Raw genomic sequence first — 18,033 nt, forward strand, 5'->3', positions numbered from 1 at the left:
TACATATATCACCAAGTCCTTCAAATTAATAGATCTGATTACACAATATTATTGAATTCATTTTAAAAGTTTTCTATCACTGGTATTAATAATGTCAAAATCATCTTTGCCTTAAAAATTATGTTCCACCTATGGGAGCATTTCACATAGTGTTTATTAATGCTTTGTTTTTTTTACAAAAAATAATTTAGGTATTACTTTAGGAGCTGTGTTTATTGCATGCAATTACGAATTCCATAAATCTGAGGATTCAATAACGTACTCTCTGAAACCATAATATTGTGAAAGAGCATTTTGTTTGTTAAATAGTGTAGCTACTCTAACTAGATAGTGATAGACTCTGATTAAACTGCATTCAATACTCTGTTAAAATTCATCTCAGTAAGAGAAAGAAACAGGTGTACAAAAATGCTGGAGAAACTCAGCGGGTGAGGCAGCATCTATGGAGAGAATGAAATAGGCAACGTTTTGGGCCGAAACCCTTCCTCAGACTGGTGCGAGGATGGGGGGGGGGGGAGGTGGGAAGAAGAAAGGAAGAGGAGGAGCTAGTGGGCTGAGGGAGAGCTGAGAAGGGGAGGAGAAACTAAGGACTACCGGAAATTAGAGAAGTCAATGTTCATACCGCTGGGGTGCAAACTGCCCAAGCGAAACTGCCCATCGGAGGAACAGTACCTCATATTTTGCTTGGGCAGTTTGCACCCTAGCGGTATGAACATTGACTTCTCTAATTTCAGGTAGTCCTTACTTTCTCCTCCCCTTCTCAACTCTCCCTCAGCCCACTGGCTCCTCCTCTTTCTTTCTTTCTTCTCCTCCCCCCCCACCCCCTCCTCACATCAGTCTGAGGAAGGGTCTCGGCCCAAAACGTTGCCTATTTCCTTCGCTCCATAGATGCAGCCTCACCCACTGAGTTTCTCCAGCATTTTTGTCTACCTTCGATTTTCCAACATCTGCAGTTCTTTCTTAAACAAGAGAAAGAAACAGTCAGGTCCACACTACACATTATATTACTGGGTTTCATTGAAAATTTATTGGGTTACAACATTTTGCAATGTCTTAGAAGAAATGTGCACTTACAATATAAGGGAAAATGAAATAGGAATTAAAAAGTCACTTCTAAAGCAATTTCAGATTTTTAATTTGACTGTCTACAAGGGATTGGACACGCTAGATGCAGGAAACATGTTCCCGATGTTGGGGGAGTACAAAACCATGGGCCACAGTTTAAGAATAAGGGGTAGGCCATTTAGAACTGAGATGAGGAAACTTTTTCACACAGAGTTGTGAATTTGTGGAAATCTTTGCCTCAGAGATTTCCACAAATTGGCCAGTGCAGGCCAATTCACTGGATTATTCAAAAGAGAGTTAGATGGAGCTCTTCGGGCTAGTGGAATCAAGGAATATGGGGAGAAGGAAGGAATGGGGTACTGATTGTGAATGATCAGCCATGATCACATCCAAGGGCCAAATGGCCGATTCTTGCACCTACTGTCTATGTATCAATGTAACTGAAACAGCAATATTTAATTGAAAATATTGATGCCATTATTTATATGGAAAAAATTAGGCATTTTAGCACATTTTCCTTTACAATTATTTAGGGAATTAGAGTCACCATGATAAACATGTTATGATGAACATCCTCAAGAACTGACTACTGAATCTTTCAATAACATGATATCTCGACTCCAAAAACACATAAAAGGAACCCTCTATTTTGTCATCACGAGAATTCCATTCTCCTCAAATTCTATGCAATGCAAATTTTTAAAACTGTTAAAAGAAATTTGCTTTGATCAACAAAATCCAATTCACAATCTGCAATTTTAGTTCATAAAATCGGAAACTCCATTTGATTGTCACTTTATACATTAAATTGTCTATTCTATTGTGTTTGGAATCCAACTGAATAAAATTGATCCTTTTTCATGTACTCAAATTCACTGAAGACAGATTTACACATGGCCCCAGGGTAACACACTTAAATAAAACTTTCCCCCTACAATTAAAAAAATCTTTGTTTAATTCTCTACTTTTGGAAAATATTTCAAGAACGGTTTAGTACAATGAGAAAGTAATTCTGCTATCATTTTTTTTATAATAATACATTAAATACAAATAAGCATGAGCAGCAATGTTGAAAAATCTGCTATTCTGAATTACTTGGAAGATAAAGCAAGTCTATGTTAATCCTGAAATGTTATTTGCCCTTTGTGGATAAATTTAAAGACCAATATACTATGCCATAGGTTGTTAACTATCATTAAATAAGTTATTTGATAGTGTGCAAGAGTGAATCTATTTTTCATTCCTGCTGATTTTATAAAGGCACTTTATCATTGTATAGTCAATGGGAAATGTAACATAATAGATTTGGCAATCAAACCAAACCCTACTCAGTACTTTGAACTTCCAAAATAAACCATTTAATTTCATGTGTTTATAAAATGAAACATTCAAGCTATTGGGCAATAACAGCGTCAGAATTATCATTCTTGATAAATGGGTCAAGTATAATGACATTATCAAATATCATTACTTATTGAAAGGAAGAAAAGTTTACCAAACAACCTCTATTACTACAACCAGTACAGTGATACTAGCTTGGTAACTTGGCTGATGATACACAGATGATTAAATCTATGAAGAAACATTAACCATTTAATAATTTATGGAGATGGCAAGGTGTCAAAGGAGTACTAAAATATAAAATAACACAACTAAATGTTGGTACAATCTTGTGTAAGTTTTGCATGTAATAGATTTCCCACAGGTCACTCTGCCACTTAAAAACATTCACACCTTTGCTAAATGCTACAAAATTAGAAACACGGCATTGTATGTGCCAATAAATCACTTTGCACAACAGTGTAAAAGTCAGCTTTTATAAAGTCCACAGTAATGTTATCATACAAGTGTGATCTATAAGATAATCAATAAGTGAGCATTTATTTTACAAGTTCAGTCTGCCAAACCTGAAATTTTAATTTTAGACCATTCAAATACTCTGGCATTGGGAAATAAATTGAAAAGTTAGATGCAAGATTCTTGTTTTGATAATCTGGATGCTCAACTGTTACATCTGTACCAGCTATGGACATCAAGTTATCTATTCAATATGCTTTGAAAGGTCATATTCCATTAAATAGAAGCTTTTAAAAAAAGACAAAATTGCACTTTCAAGTTAACAGGATTAAATCAAAAATGCCCAATCTGTAGTAAAAATAATTCAATCATGTGTATTTCCAGCCACTAAACAAATCACATCCTTGCTGAATCATTGCTGATTGCAGAATTTCAATATTGCATTCGCATCCTCTGAAATCTTTTTGCAAAATTAAACAATCTTGTGAAGACTTGTGTGATTCATGGATACTTGATGGCCTTGTTTGTGGATGTGTGCAATCGTCCTGGTTGGCAGCTACCACATGTCATCTGGGAATGATGGTTCCTTGATAAAAAGAAGAAATATAACTCTTTAAAGTCTCGAGTGCCCACAAATGCAGAAATTTCTAGACAACCCAGACTTCAAAGAGTTAGCAACCATAATGATTGGACTGAATTTATAGCTTATAGTAAATACAAACAATATTTTAATTCAGTAGTTGCACATATTGAGTAAAAATTCCCAGTAGTTGTCAAAACTCTGTCTGTGGCTTTGGAACTTTAACAACCTTAACCCAAGTGAACCCATAGGTTCTATTTCTGCTGTTATAATCATTTACTTCGTAATACTGTTATCAAGTTCAGACCATGAGAATTGGAAGTAGCAATTCAAAATGTTGATATAATAAGAGTTATTAGTATTCCATGATATCTTTAAATTTACATACAATTTCTCAGAGAAGAAAACTGAACTCCATTTCAAAATGATTTAAAATTCATGATATATTATCTACTCTAATTAATGTGCCAGTTATGAGGATTAATCACACAACAGCAGAATATTTCCTGGGAATGGTAGACAAAGTTTGTGTATCAAGCAAAGGAAGTACAAAAAGATTAAAAATTAACTTTGAAAGAGATTTGGGAGTTGTAACAGCCATTTCAAACTAACCCCTTCATCCTGAAAAAAGCACCAGAAAAAAGCAAAACTTTATTAAGTTAATTATTCAATAGCCAATTCAAATAATATTTGGTTAACAACATCTAATGCTTCTCAATGCTTGGGAAAACAGCAAATGAACAACCAACTTCCCCATTCCATGAAAGAATAAGCACACAACACCCAGATCCAATCTTGTTTTCTGCAAGCCTTCTCTGCAAAGTACATGATACGAAGGATTATTTCATATAATTCAATCCTTTATTTTGTGCAGTTTAGTCGTGATTTGAAATGGGCTTGCTCGGAGAAACCCAGCATAAACCTGTTAAAGCCAATTTCCATTTAACTATGTTTTTGATGAAGTAACAGAGAAGATTGAATCGGGAAACATGCTTCAAAAGGCGCCACACAGTAAATTTGACATCATGGAATTAAATGGACAATAACTGCAAATCCAAAAAAATTGACTAATTAGCAAAACAAAACACAGGAGTGAAAGACTGTTATTGCAACTGTAGGCCAGAGTAAGGTACATGGACATCGAGCCGCCCGTGGCTGCGACTGCGGAGGGCACAGGGAGGCCCTGACCACGGGGAACAATGGAGGAAGAGACTGACTTTGGTGCCTTCCCACACAGTGGGAAACTTTGATTCTGCTGTGTGGGGATGTTTTATGTCAAATTCTATAGTGTGTGTGGAATAGAGGAGAAAGGAAGAGGAGGAGCCCGAGGGCTGAGGGAGAGCTGAGAAGGGGAGGAGACAGCAAGGGCTACCGGAAATTGGAGGTCAATGTTTATGCCGGTAGGGTGCAAACTGCCCAAGCGGAATATGAGGTGCTGCTCCTCCAATTTGCGGTGGGCCTCACTCTGGCCATGGAGGAGGCCCAGGACAGAAAGGTCAGATTCGGAATGGGAGGAAGAGTTGAAGTGCTGAGCCACCGGGAGATCAGGTTGGTTATTGCGAACTGAGTGGAGATGTTGTGCGAAGCGATCGCCGAGCCTGCACTTGGTCTCACTGAGGTTGATCATACGCCGAATAATCCAACCAGAATTTTGTTTGGAAGTGGAAAGAAATAATAGAAATTGCATTCATTGCAACGTGTAAAAAGAGATGAGATACTGTATTGTAATTTTACTGCATGTCATTGGGGTATATATCATGTCTTGATTGGTGAATATGTTTAGTTTGTGACTTTATTTGAAGCAGAAATAATATGTGAATGCTTCATTAACCATAATTCTGACTGGTAACTACGCACTTTGTCCGAGCACATTATCGCACGCGTTATGCAAGCCGTCCTAAATGACCACCTAAACTGTCATTTGGCAACCCAAAAAGCTGCCTAGATTGCCCGGCTGCAATGGTATGAATGGCAGTACCGGCTCGAAGGGCCGAATGGCCTACTCCTGCACCTATTGTCTATATAACAGGGATCAAGTGCATTCCTGAAGGAGTTTTAGTAACCAAGGAGCATACTTAAAAAGGAAATGAGGTGAGGAAAAGGATCTTTGATGTTGGATGACTGGAAACATACTAACGATTAAAATATTCTTGTACATGCTTCAAAAACTAATCATTTTCTTTGATTACTACAGTAGTATTGTAGGATAATCGAATTAATTAATATTTCACACTATAAATAAAAAAAGGATAAAGTTGTCACTGCATTAAAAGAGGCATGATCAGTTTGAATTGAGTTGCTGAAAAGGCTGTATCATCATTCTTGCTGTAATTTGGCATAGGCAACTTCATTTTATGAGGAGTTGTGAATTGAACTAAACATTGTGAATTCAACATGAATGAATATCCACACTGATTTAAGATCAGAAGGAAAGTAATTGAAGCATCAGCTGAAGATGGTTGGGTCCAGGATACCACCCTCAACAATGACTGCAATGATGTCATGGAGTTTGGATGATTACTAGTCATTTGCTTTGTGAAAGATGCGAATTCAACTGTTGCAGACTTTTTTCTCCCCGAGATTCCTATTGAAATCAGTTTTTTACAGGCTAATGGATCACATTTGGTCAAAGGCTTTCTTGAAGTCAAGGGTTTGCACTATCACATTCCCTCTGGAATTCAGCTCTTTGGTCAACATTTGGGTCTACACTGTTATGAGGTCTGGAGCTCAGTGACATTGGACATGGGACTGGTGCAAAGATGGCTTATGGGCCTGTCCCACTTAGGCTATTTTTAGGCGACTGTCATAGTCATAGCAGGTCGCGACTGGATCTTCCCCCACCCCCCGACATAAAATTTGAAATAGAATCATTACTTCAACATTAAAAAAAAACCAAAGTCAGCACCGACGATAACCTACGTCACCTGGTGACAACCTACGTTAACCCGGCGACAACTACGACAGCACTTACGTCAGGAGAAGTCACGCTACGCTACATTGGCGTCAAACCCACTGTCACCGACTGGCTTCGTAAAATTTTCAACATGTCCAGCGACAACCAGAAAGACGCTACGACTCTTTGGGCAACTGAGACTACTCACGACTATACAGACGACATTCCGGTGACTATGTGCCGACAGCATAGTCACCTAAAAAAGCGCTTAAGTCGGACAGGCCCCTAAAGGACTGCAAATTTAGTATCTCTATTCAAAAAGATGAAGTATAACTCAGCTGGTAACAAACAATAGCTATTGTAGAGTTGTAATATCACTAAGGAATTTGACAACGTAGGACATAATGGTCTCCTTCAGTGTTCCATCCAATTTGAAGGGCCCCTTGAAGTGTGGTCACTGTTATAATGTACGTAACACTGCAGACAATTTACACACTGCAAACTACCACAAATAGTTAGGTAATACCAACCAGATAATTTGTTTTACTTATGGGGTTAAGTAATGAATAAGTAATAATCTGAACATCTAGCAAAATCCCCTGCATTACTCTGCAGTGCCTGAGAAAGCAATTGGATTCAATTTAACATCCATCTGAAAAATGGCATCTTCCAACATCAACGTAGATTTTTATGTTCAACTTTTTTCCTGAATGGAAGTATATAGTAGATTCCCCTAAATATGAAAATGGAAATCCTTTCTTACATATTTGACAAGTATTTTGGAGTGAGGTAGACAATTTCCAAGTTTTACAAATGACTAGCCGAGCTTCACATGAAGTATTGCTTTTAATTCTTAACATCCGATTTTAACAAACTTCATGAAGAATCATGTGGCCCTGGAGAGGAGCAGGGAAGTTTCTCCACCATAAAATAGTTATGAGAGAGTTTGAGAGCTACTTCGAGAACATGGAGAAGCTTGTGTTGTTCTCATAGCAGAGACGCTTAAAGTGAGATCTATGGCGATCTTCAGAAATAAGAGGTATGTTATGGGGTCAGAGATTATTGATTTAAAATAATTGGTAAATTAATTAAGATAAAATGAGAACAGGATTACGATCTGAAACCGAAGATTGATATTACACTCTATAAAAAGATTCATAAGTTCCAATGGAGTCAAGCTATGTACTTGAGGAATAATTTGCAGGGTTTTGGGGAAAAAGCTAAAATGGGATTCTAAATTAGGTCAACTCTTGCAACAACAAAAAACAACAAAAAAAACAAGCATGCTGAATGGTCTCCCTCATGCTATAAATATTTTGTGATATATATAGAGCTTAATTTTTTAATAAATATTAATATAAAACCATGATTTTTGGCAATCTAAAATTGCTGCTAATGGTGGAATTTTAGTACAGAAACTGCACATTTATAACAAATGTTCATAATTTTTGGCCTGGCATGTTACCAGCTACTGATTCTGTAAATACAATAACGGAGTTCACACTATAATTATTTAATTACTTTAAACTATTTATGTTAAAAGTGCAGATACTCACACCATCAGCTCTACATGGATTCAGTCTGTGGTAAACTGCTTCAATAACACTCCGCCTAAAGTAAATAAAAACGGATATTAAAACTAAATATTTTCATGCATGCATTGGGTTAATGGCACCAAAAAAAAATCAGTAAAATTAAAAGTGTTTGTTATTAAATGATTGGCAATTCATTTCTTAAAATTAATTAAGCATTAAAGAATGATTAGAACTTCCTACACATTAGAACTTTTAATCTGACCATCCAAATAGTAAATTTTAAAATGCTATTAAGTTAAAGAATGGCAGAATTTCATGTAATGATATGCTCAACTCAAAATTATATACACCCAACAAAATGTGTTTTCAATTCCATAACTTTAAAATAACCCCATTCCAGAAGTGCCCAAAATAACAAATTGTATATCATCTTAATTAGAATAAACCGTGTCATGGCAATAAAATTATTGGGCTATAGGTGAGGTAAATAGCCAATGTCAGTTTCCCATGCTTGGAGTGTCAAAAACTAAAGGGCATTGGTTTAAGATGAGAGGGGAGGGTTTAAAGAAGATTTAAAGGGTAAATGGTTCACAAGGAATTGTTGATATCTGGTATGAGATGCCAGAGGTAGTGGAGGCAGGAACATTGATAACATTTAAAATGCATCTTGACAGGTATTTCAATAAACTGGGCATAGAGGGATGATGGAATTAATGTAGGCAAGTGCGTTTAGTATAGATCGGCATGATGGACGTTTAGATGCGACAGGCGATATGGCATATTTCTATGCCATACAACTCTATGACTTATTGGCTCCATATTATAAAATATATCTGTTATTTGCCAAAATACAGAAGAGTACTGGGGAACTGCCAAATGTTTACATAAAAGTTAAAATTGCAATAGTAACTGAAAACATTACTTACTTTTGATCATCTCAGGGAGACCTGTAAGTACAGCTTCATTTTTTTGTTGTCTTTGTATAACAAACCATTTCGATTTCACCATTTTATTCAGCTTTTTTAAGTCTTCATGAATTTCAACAATAATGTATTTATTATTGGTGTGACTCATGAATAATGCTCCACATAAATTGAAATAAAAAGTCAGCAGCAACTACTGTTATTGATGGTCACATCCAGAATTTTACTATATTATGATGTAGAAGTAGGTCATTCAGTTTGAGTCTTTGCTGAATCAAGAACAATTTCATTTGCCTGTTATTTTCACCACATTCCTATTCACTCCTCCTGGATTCTACACACAAACAATTTACAGTGGCCAATTAACATATCTAGCAGTATATCTTTTGTATGTAGGAGGAAACTGGAGCAGTCAAAGAAAATCTATGCGTGTTGCACCACTCTGTTGTTATATGGATACAATATAGGCACGTTTCTTTTCCCGTTTATAAACATGCCCAAAATTAAGCTACAGTTTAAGTAAACATTAGTCATACTGAGTTTATCCATCCGAACAAGACAGAATTCTTCTATCTAATCATCATTGCCAGAGAACACCTGGAATGTTTTTTTTCTCTATGTTATTCCCACTGGAATTTCCCAACAATGTATCCTTTTACTCCACCCCTGTATCGCCCCTATTTCCTATCCATATCTGGCATCATCATTATTGCAGCATCAATCAGAATTGTTAGATTTAGCAGGCATACTAAGGATACCCAGTTTTCTCACCAACATCCTTTTGAAGTTATCTATTGCCACGTTATCAAAGCCTCTGGTTCAACATCCTGCTCTGGATTAACCAGAATTATTTTCAAAATGTACCTATATCATGTTTTTGGAATAACAAAAGAATTCAAACTTCCTTTGGGAAATTGTCTAAAGCTGAACCAATCCATTTACAACCTTAATGTTCTACCAATCCCAGGATAAGCTACCCCTTACATAATCAATCCATCAACTAGTCTGCCTACTTTCATTCCTGGGACGCTGCTAAAGCTTTAAATCATGAGTTTGATACCAGATACTTACATGATCTTTTGCAATCATGTGTTTAGAAACCCAGATTCTCTGCATCTCTGCTCTGCAATCTCTCATCATTTGGGCAATATGCTTCTTTCTCTTATTTTTCCTATCAAAACAGACAATTTTATATTTTCCACTATTTGCTCATTTACCCGAACTTTCTATATCACATCTGCACCCAGGATGAGGTGTTCCAAACCAGGGCTTCGGAGATGTCCTCATTCTTTAGAGAACGGGGCATCCCCTTTTCAACTATAGATGAGGCTCTCACTAGGGTCGCTTCTATATCCTGTAGCTCCGCTCACATTCCCCAACCCTCCACTCGTAACAAGGACAGAGTCCACCTTGTCCTCACCTTCCACCCTACCAGCCGTCACATAAAACAGATCATCCTCCGACATTTTCGCCACCGCCAACGGGATCCCACAACTGGCCACATCTTGCCATCTCCTCCCCTTTCAGCTTTCCGCAGAGACCGCTCCCATCGTAATTCCCTGGTCAATTAGTCTTTTCCCACCCAAACAACCCCCTCCCCTGGTACTTTCCCTTGCAACTGCAGGAAATGCTACACTTGTTGCTTTACCTCCCCCCTTGACTCCATCCAAGGACCCAAGCAGTCTTTCCAGGTGAGGCAGAGGTTCACCTGCACCTCCTCCAACCTCATCTATTGCATCCGCTGCTCCAGGTGGCAACTGTTCTACATCGCAGACTTGGCAATCGCTTCGCCCAACACCTCCGCATTAACCAACCTGATCTCCCGGTGGCCCAGCACTTCAACTCCCCCTCCCCTTCCGAATTCGGCCTTTCTTTCCTGGGCCTCCTCCATGGCCAGAGTGAGCCCTACCGCAAATTGGAGGAGCAGCACCTCATATTTCGCTTGGGTAGTTGACACCCCAGTGGTATGAACATTGATTTCTCCAATTTCAGGTAATCCTTGCTTTCTCCCTCCTTCCCCTCCCCTTCCCAGTTCTCCCACAGCCCATTGTCTCAGCCTCTTCCTTTCTTCTCCCCCCCCCCCCCCCCCCCCCACATCAGTCTGAAGAAGGGTCTCGACGCGAAACCTCACCTATTCCTTCACTCCATAGATGCCGCCTCACCCGCTGAGTTTCTCCAGCATTTTTGACTACTTTCTATATCACTGTAGCTTCCTTATGTTCTCTTCATACACTATGCAACTAATCTCATCTCAGTAGTCCATGTATTCCTTCCATCAAAGTGCATGACCGTACACTTTGCTACACTGTATTAAGACAATAAACAATAGATGCAGGAGTAGGCCATTCGGCCCTTCGAGCCAGCATCACCATTCAATGTGATCATGGCTGATCATCCCCAATCAGTACCCGTTCCTGCCTTCCCCCCATATCCCCTGACTCCGCTATTTTTAAGAGCCCTATCTAGCTCTCTCTTGAAAGCATCCAGAGAACTGGGCTCCACCACCCTGAGGCAAAGAATTCCACAGACTCACCACTCTCTGTGAGAAAAAGTGTTTCCTTGTATCTGTTCTAAATGGCCTACTCCTTATTCTTAAACTGTGGACCCTGGTTCTGGACTCCCCCAACTTCGGGAACATGTTTCCTGCCTCTAGCGTGTCCAAACCCTTAACAATCTTATATGTTTCAATGAGATCCCTTCTCATCCTTCTAAACTCCAGAGTGTACAAGCACAGCTGCTCCATTCTCTCAGCATATGACAGTCCTGCCATCCCAGGAATTAACCATGTAAACCTATGCTGCACTCCCTCAATAGCAAGAATGTCCTTCCTCAAATTAGGGGACCAAAACTGTACACAATACTCCAGGTGTGGTCTCACTAGGGCTCTGTACAACTGCAGAAGGACCTCTTTGCTCCTATATTCGATGCCTCTTGTTATAAAGGCCAACGTGCCATTCGCTTTTGTCACTGCCTGCTGTACCTGCATGCTTACTTTTGTATTCCATTTGCCAATTCTGTATGACTGTATTCCTTCTACCAAATGTCTTATTCTATTTACCACTGCTTTGACAACTCTCCCAACCTGTCCAAGTCCTTCTGCAGACTCCTTACTTCCTCAACACTACCTGGCCCGCCACCAATCTTCACATCATCCACAAATCTGACTACAAACCATCAATTTCATCATCCAGTATCCAAAAGTAGCAGACCCGACACCAACCCCTGTGGAACACCACTAGCAAATGGCAGCCAACCAGAAAAGGCTCCCTTTATTCCAACTCATTGCCTTCTGCCAGTCAGCAAATCTTCTATCCATTAACCCTTTCATTTCCTGCAAATGGACACAAGGAGGAATTCTGGTATTCAGTTTTGTAAGAATAGTGCATTAACATCCACAATATAATACATATTACTTATGAGTAAATAATAATTTAGTGCTTTCCATATATAAATTAATTGGATATCTATATAATAATTGGGAATATTACTACATAAAGATTTTTGATAAAGAGAAGAAATTAAAAAGCTATTTCTTAAGTCGCGATTCACAGTGCAGTTTGATGAAATATTCTCCCCCACATGTTCACACCCGCTCCTCAGAACACTATTGTGTGAACTAGACCATTTGTATTTATAACATTAATTTGGGTGCACTCGTTTTTGTGTAAATTTGAAAATAAAACCTACGTTCTCAGCCCCCAAAAATTATTAGACTAGAATTCATAGAGTTATACAGCACGGAAATAGCCCAACTTGCCCGCACCCAACCCATATATATTATCCTATTTTCGAGGAGACTGCGCCGAGCACCAATTTAAATTACTCACGGGAGATATATCCATCAAGATTCCACACTGATTGTAATAATTGCAAGAAGTTTTCTAAAAAAGCTTTAAATATATATTCAACATACTGATGCAACTATTTGCATTATTATTTAGAATAAACAAAAAAGCTTAGCACTGGAGTCAACATGTAGATGTTCTTCATTTACCCATGTTAAAGTTATGCTGCTTCAATGCTACATTTGCAAAAGTCATTAATTTTCAAAATAAAGATGTAATAATGGCAGTAGCGTCCTAGCTATATTTGAAATAAATATTTTAAATTATACTCCACTGAAATATATGCAAGTTAGAATAAATCCATGAATGGTCCAACACTGACAGCTCAATTAGCTTTAAAACATATTTGTAGAATTCTACGAATGAAACGTGGCAAAGTATTTCAAGCATACATTGATCAAATATGCATGCAAATTTTTCAAATTTAAATTCCGTTTCAGAATCCTTTTCATTGGACTTTACAGTGCCATTTACAGTCTTGCTATTGACAAGGGTGTGCATAGAAGTTTAATTCAAAAAGGTCACGAGCTTGTGAATTAAAAAGTTATTAATTGTTGCTTTTAAACAACACAAGAAGCCTGAAATTATCAAAAAAAAATCAAAAATGTTGTAAGTCTGTCACTCATTTGGCCATAAATTATCAATGGGAATTGTACATATTTAAGTGCATGCAAGATTTTCTCCCATAATGTATATTAAATCTAGAAATCACTTAATTAGTATATCTGTAACTTACAGTTTTTAAATGTCAAGTTTAAATAATCATAAATTGATTTTGCACTGCAAAGGGGTTAAATTTGGACTGTTAATCACTGTAAAGAAACAATCTAATACACACACACACACAATATGTTTTTAGATAGTCCACTCATTACCACCATTATTGAAAAAAGATAAATACTCCCTAAATGCAGATATGATCATAATAGGATTCACTCTTACCATTATGAAATGCCAAACGTGGTAGTGAGTTTGTGCTCGTACATTATACAAGTGATTAGCAGCCCCCTTTAAGATCCTTTCAACAGTGCATATTGATCTTCAAATATAGGTTATGAATCCACACATTGTACACTCACTTGCTGGCCAGTTCACCTCCCGGTGGGAGGTTTGGGATGATCTCCGACGACAAAGCATGCATCATGTGGACTACATCTGGCACCCCCTCAGCACCCTGCTTCTCAAAGATTTCTGGGGAATCAGAAGGACTTGTGGGTCAGTGGAATACGCATTTTAAAACTATTTGAATATCAGAAAATCAAAACTGGAAATACTACGACACAAACAACACAGCAGAAACTATGAAAGATCAGTGAACCTTCCAGAAAGAATCTGATGTAGTTTCTAAGGTATATTGTATTGGCAACACTCATCTTATACAATTACCAGATGGATTTTTTGAGTACTCAATTAAAGTGTAAAAGTAGAACATTAACAATAGGAGAAAAAAAAGAATTAAATCTGATCGGATAATGTTCTGAGCACATGCAGCATTTCACTTAATGTTAATGAGTGTATCAAAGCTGCTAGGTTCTGGATTGGAAGGCATAATTTACCACATGTATTAGTTCTACTTTTAATTAACAAAAATCAATCATGACTCAGAGAAATCTTACTAGTGGGAACAGAGACAGATGTTAAATTCATTTCATGAAATATTCTATAAATGCTTTCTAAAACTTGGTCAAATAAAAAAAAATCCAAAGATCTCAGAATTGATTCAGTAAAATTCTTTATTAGAGTAACTTTTTTAACATAACTATAACTATGACTAACATTATCAGCATACTGTATTTAATCCTAAGTGTATAATTTACTATACAAAAATATAAGATTTACAGCTACTTACTAGCCATATATTTTAAACCATAACTAAGCTGCTTGATTTGTATATAAGATGATAATTATGCTAAAGTTTTGTGTGCAAACATTAAGCAAGTGACTACATTACATTAATCACTTTTTTTGTCACAGTATACGTTTGTAAATACTTTCTTAAATTCTTAAAAGTCTTATTTGACTGAAGATGTTGAGACAAAATGAGAACAGTGCCAGTTCAACATCTCATCTTTATTCCCTACAAAAAAAGTCAAATAAACTGCTCGTTATTAGACAGAGGCACAGGCAAAGGAGATTAGCTGATGCTGCCACAGAACAAAACTTAAATACAATATGTATTAATATTAGCAAACTTTTATAATGTTATTTCATCTGTATATGCCTATTGTATTCTATTCTATCTATCTGCAGGGTGCCAACGTATTATATATTTCAATGTTACCTGGTGTCACTTCGGAAAATATACCATTAAATGTCCTGTTGCACAGCACATTATACAATGCCTTTTTTAATTTTGGTTAAAAATCTATCTAATTATTAAAATATATTATGTCTCCACACAGAATCTTTTTTTCCTTAAAGACCACAGGAAAAGAAAGACAGAATAGAACATATATAAAACTAAGAGAGAATTTTAAATTATAGCCTGCAGGCACCAAAAACATGAACCCGATCATCAATTGTACACTTGTCAGTATAATTCTAGTTGGCTTAATCACACAACAATTGTACTGTGTTCATGAAAGTAAAAGCTTTTGGTGGAAACTCACAAAATATCAAACTTCCAATCTTAGCTGTATCCAAGATAAAGAGAAGGAACTAATTATTCAAACATAGTCGACCGATCAAATAGCTCCATAAATTTGTTGTTCTTTTTGAAAGAAAAAGGACCTCACGTGAAATTCAGTCAAGTTAATTTTTTTAGTTAATGTCAAGGCATTATATAATAGCAATAATCAATGCAGAGATATGTATTACTGATGCACAATGCAATTACTGCCACGTAATGTAACTTTTGTTAGTACAGGTATACATTTCACATCAATTTATATCATGCAACTGCATTCTGCATCATTCTAAAAATGCACACCTCTACTCATCATTTGCTGATAATGTTCACATTGTACACGACAATTCTCAGCAATTCCCACACCATCTTCATGCAGTTAAACTGGTTTTATATCCTGTATATCCATTGATACATTTAAGAAAATTAAATATCAAAGAAAGAAAAGGATAACTATTATATGGATCCTGTACTAAAAATAAATTTCTTGCTGAAGCTAAGAAATACATTACTAGCAACAGGTCAATAATTTTACTAAACTAAAATCACCAATAAAACTATTTATAATTAAAGCCAACATATTTAAAAAAAAATAGAATATAGCTTGTATGTACGTGGTTCACTGACCTCTCACTAAACTAGAACAAACAGAAAAATATTAATTTGACATGGTTAATTTGATCTTTGAACACTTTGTTCAATTCATGCATTAGAATTTATGCCAATTTAGTCCTAATTCTTATCAGGCAGTTGCTTCATAGAAGCAACAACTATAAACCACCTCCATGTCCAATGCTGCACCAAATCATAGTGTTCCTCCACACAAATTTGATTAATATACCAAAACTCCAATAAACAACATATTTCAGATTTTGGTGGCACGAGACTAACAGATTTTCCAGACTCAGATGCTATTCCTAAAAATACCCTAAAACACGTTTAATTTTTAGATGTTACATAAATGTATAATACATTTTCCAGCGGGCTAGGTGAGATGCAAGGCAGCACAGGAACTGGGGTCGCAATGAGATTTTAGGGAGCATGGAAACCGGAGCCCCAGCAAGTCAGGGGAGCATGGCAAACTGAACCATGTAAGCCAGGTGACAAAACAAGCATTTCAAAAAATCTGATAGTCAGAGTTCAGAGTGTCCATATATAAATCTGCTGTATTTACAATATTGGACAGCTCCACAACATAACCAGTGCTTATTGAATATTTAACCATATAAATGTTATAGATCTACTATAAAACATTTTATGAACTGCAGCTGCTTTTTTCATTAAAAAATTGCATTTCTTTTCCATTACACCAGTCATTATAAAATAAGCTACATTATTAACTTAATTTATTTTGAAGGCATTTTAACCAGGGATTTTCTAGCAGAAGACAAAAATTATGCTGTTAATTCCAATGGATGAATGGTTTAATAATGTTTTTCTTCATTTTACAGGTCTCCCTGCAGTCAAATGACTAACAGAAAATATGTATGCATAAAAATCAGATTCAAAAACACGTAACATTCAGTAACTAAACTGCTTAATCTTAGTTCATTTCTCAGTTCAGTAAATGTAAATTGAACATTACATACAGCTATCCACAATTACAACTTGTATTTTATTCTATAATACATAAAATTACTGTTAAATGTAATAAAAATAATAGAAACTAATAAATCCAGTTAATAAGAAAGGATTATACGCATAAAAACGCTTTAGAGTGGAGCCTTTCCCCCACATAAGCACATGTAATGGCTCAATGACATGTTTGTACAAACTTAATCTGAATGTGTTTGTTTTAAACACTGCATTTTCACACTGCAGTGACTGACAATCTTACAACTAGGTTCATCTAACCATAGGTAAGGCAACATTGTACATCTAATACTGGAATGGTCAAGAAGTTCACTTGAATTTTGATGAGTGCACATTATTTGCATTTCAAAGTCATATGTGGTTCCCATTTATAAACAAACTGTTACCTCTATAATATTAGATGTTATCCTTGAATGGAATTTACTTTTACCTGGAATGGTGGTAATTTTATCTTTCCCACAACAGTATATTGTTCAAGCTGATATATTTAGAGCTGTAGCAAACACAGACGCTCACTATTTTAAATGTTAACTGCCATCTTCATTTTCAACTTGTAACGCAAAGTGAAATGACAAATTATTCACACAAATATATTAAAAGGAAATAGGCCAAAACATACAATGACCCTGATCCCAATTTTCCCATTCAATGGAACAAATGTCAAAAATTATCAAAAATCTGAAAGTCTTGAAAACTTGGAACAAGGGCTTAATTTTTTTCAAAAATCCAGATACTTGCCCAGAGTGCCTAACTTAGTACTTAACATTATATGACAAACAGAATGGTCTGTTGTGACCTTGTGCAACATTTTGATAAAGCATTATACAATTAAATACACAAACGGTGATAGTCCATTTTTTGGAGGTGGCAGAACCAAAGCAGCAACACTTCCAGTGCACAGCTACATTGTAATAATGACAGCCTTCAGAAACCTGAGCAAACTACAGTAAATAATCACTCTGGCAGCTTTCATTATTTAGATGAACAACAATTATAACAACCAGATATCCCTAGAAAATACGAGAACTAATGGAATTTAATTGGCCTGCAAGGGAAATGGTCTCCACAACAAACCTAGTTGTGCTAAAATAAGGTAGTAACTACATGACATGTAACTGAAAATTTCAACTTAAGTGTATTAAATGAAAGTTATCCCTCTAAGCTCAGGTGTGTATT

At 36.5% G+C, this 18,033-nt stretch overlaps 1 protein-coding gene across 2 annotated transcripts in view; it reads right to left on the bottom strand.

Annotated features, from left to right (window-relative positions):
- Positions 1-2,868: 2,868 nt before the first annotated feature.
- The window catches only part of ppm1aa (protein phosphatase, Mg2+/Mn2+ dependent, 1Aa), a 29,648-nt gene continuing 14,483 nt past the window's right edge, over positions 2,869-18,033 (bottom strand). The window contains exons 4-6 of one of the 2 annotated variants that reach the window (XM_055640324.1): positions 13,718-13,829; positions 7,892-7,946; positions 2,869-3,523 (exon numbers count right to left, since the gene is read on the bottom strand). In XM_055640324.1, coding sequence (XP_055496299.1) covers positions 3,476-3,523; positions 7,892-7,946; positions 13,718-13,829 — 215 coding nt within the window. In that variant the 3' untranslated portion in view covers positions 2,869-3,475. The remainder of the gene's footprint in view (positions 3,524-7,891; positions 7,947-13,717; positions 13,830-18,033) is intronic. The other variant, XM_055640325.1, reaches the window with a different exon arrangement.

The sequence above is a fragment of the Leucoraja erinacea genome, chromosome 9 (assembly GCF_028641065.1).
Source record: "Leucoraja erinacea ecotype New England chromosome 9, Leri_hhj_1, whole genome shotgun sequence".
Lineage (NCBI taxonomy): Eukaryota > Metazoa > Chordata > Chondrichthyes > Rajiformes > Rajidae > Leucoraja > Leucoraja erinaceus.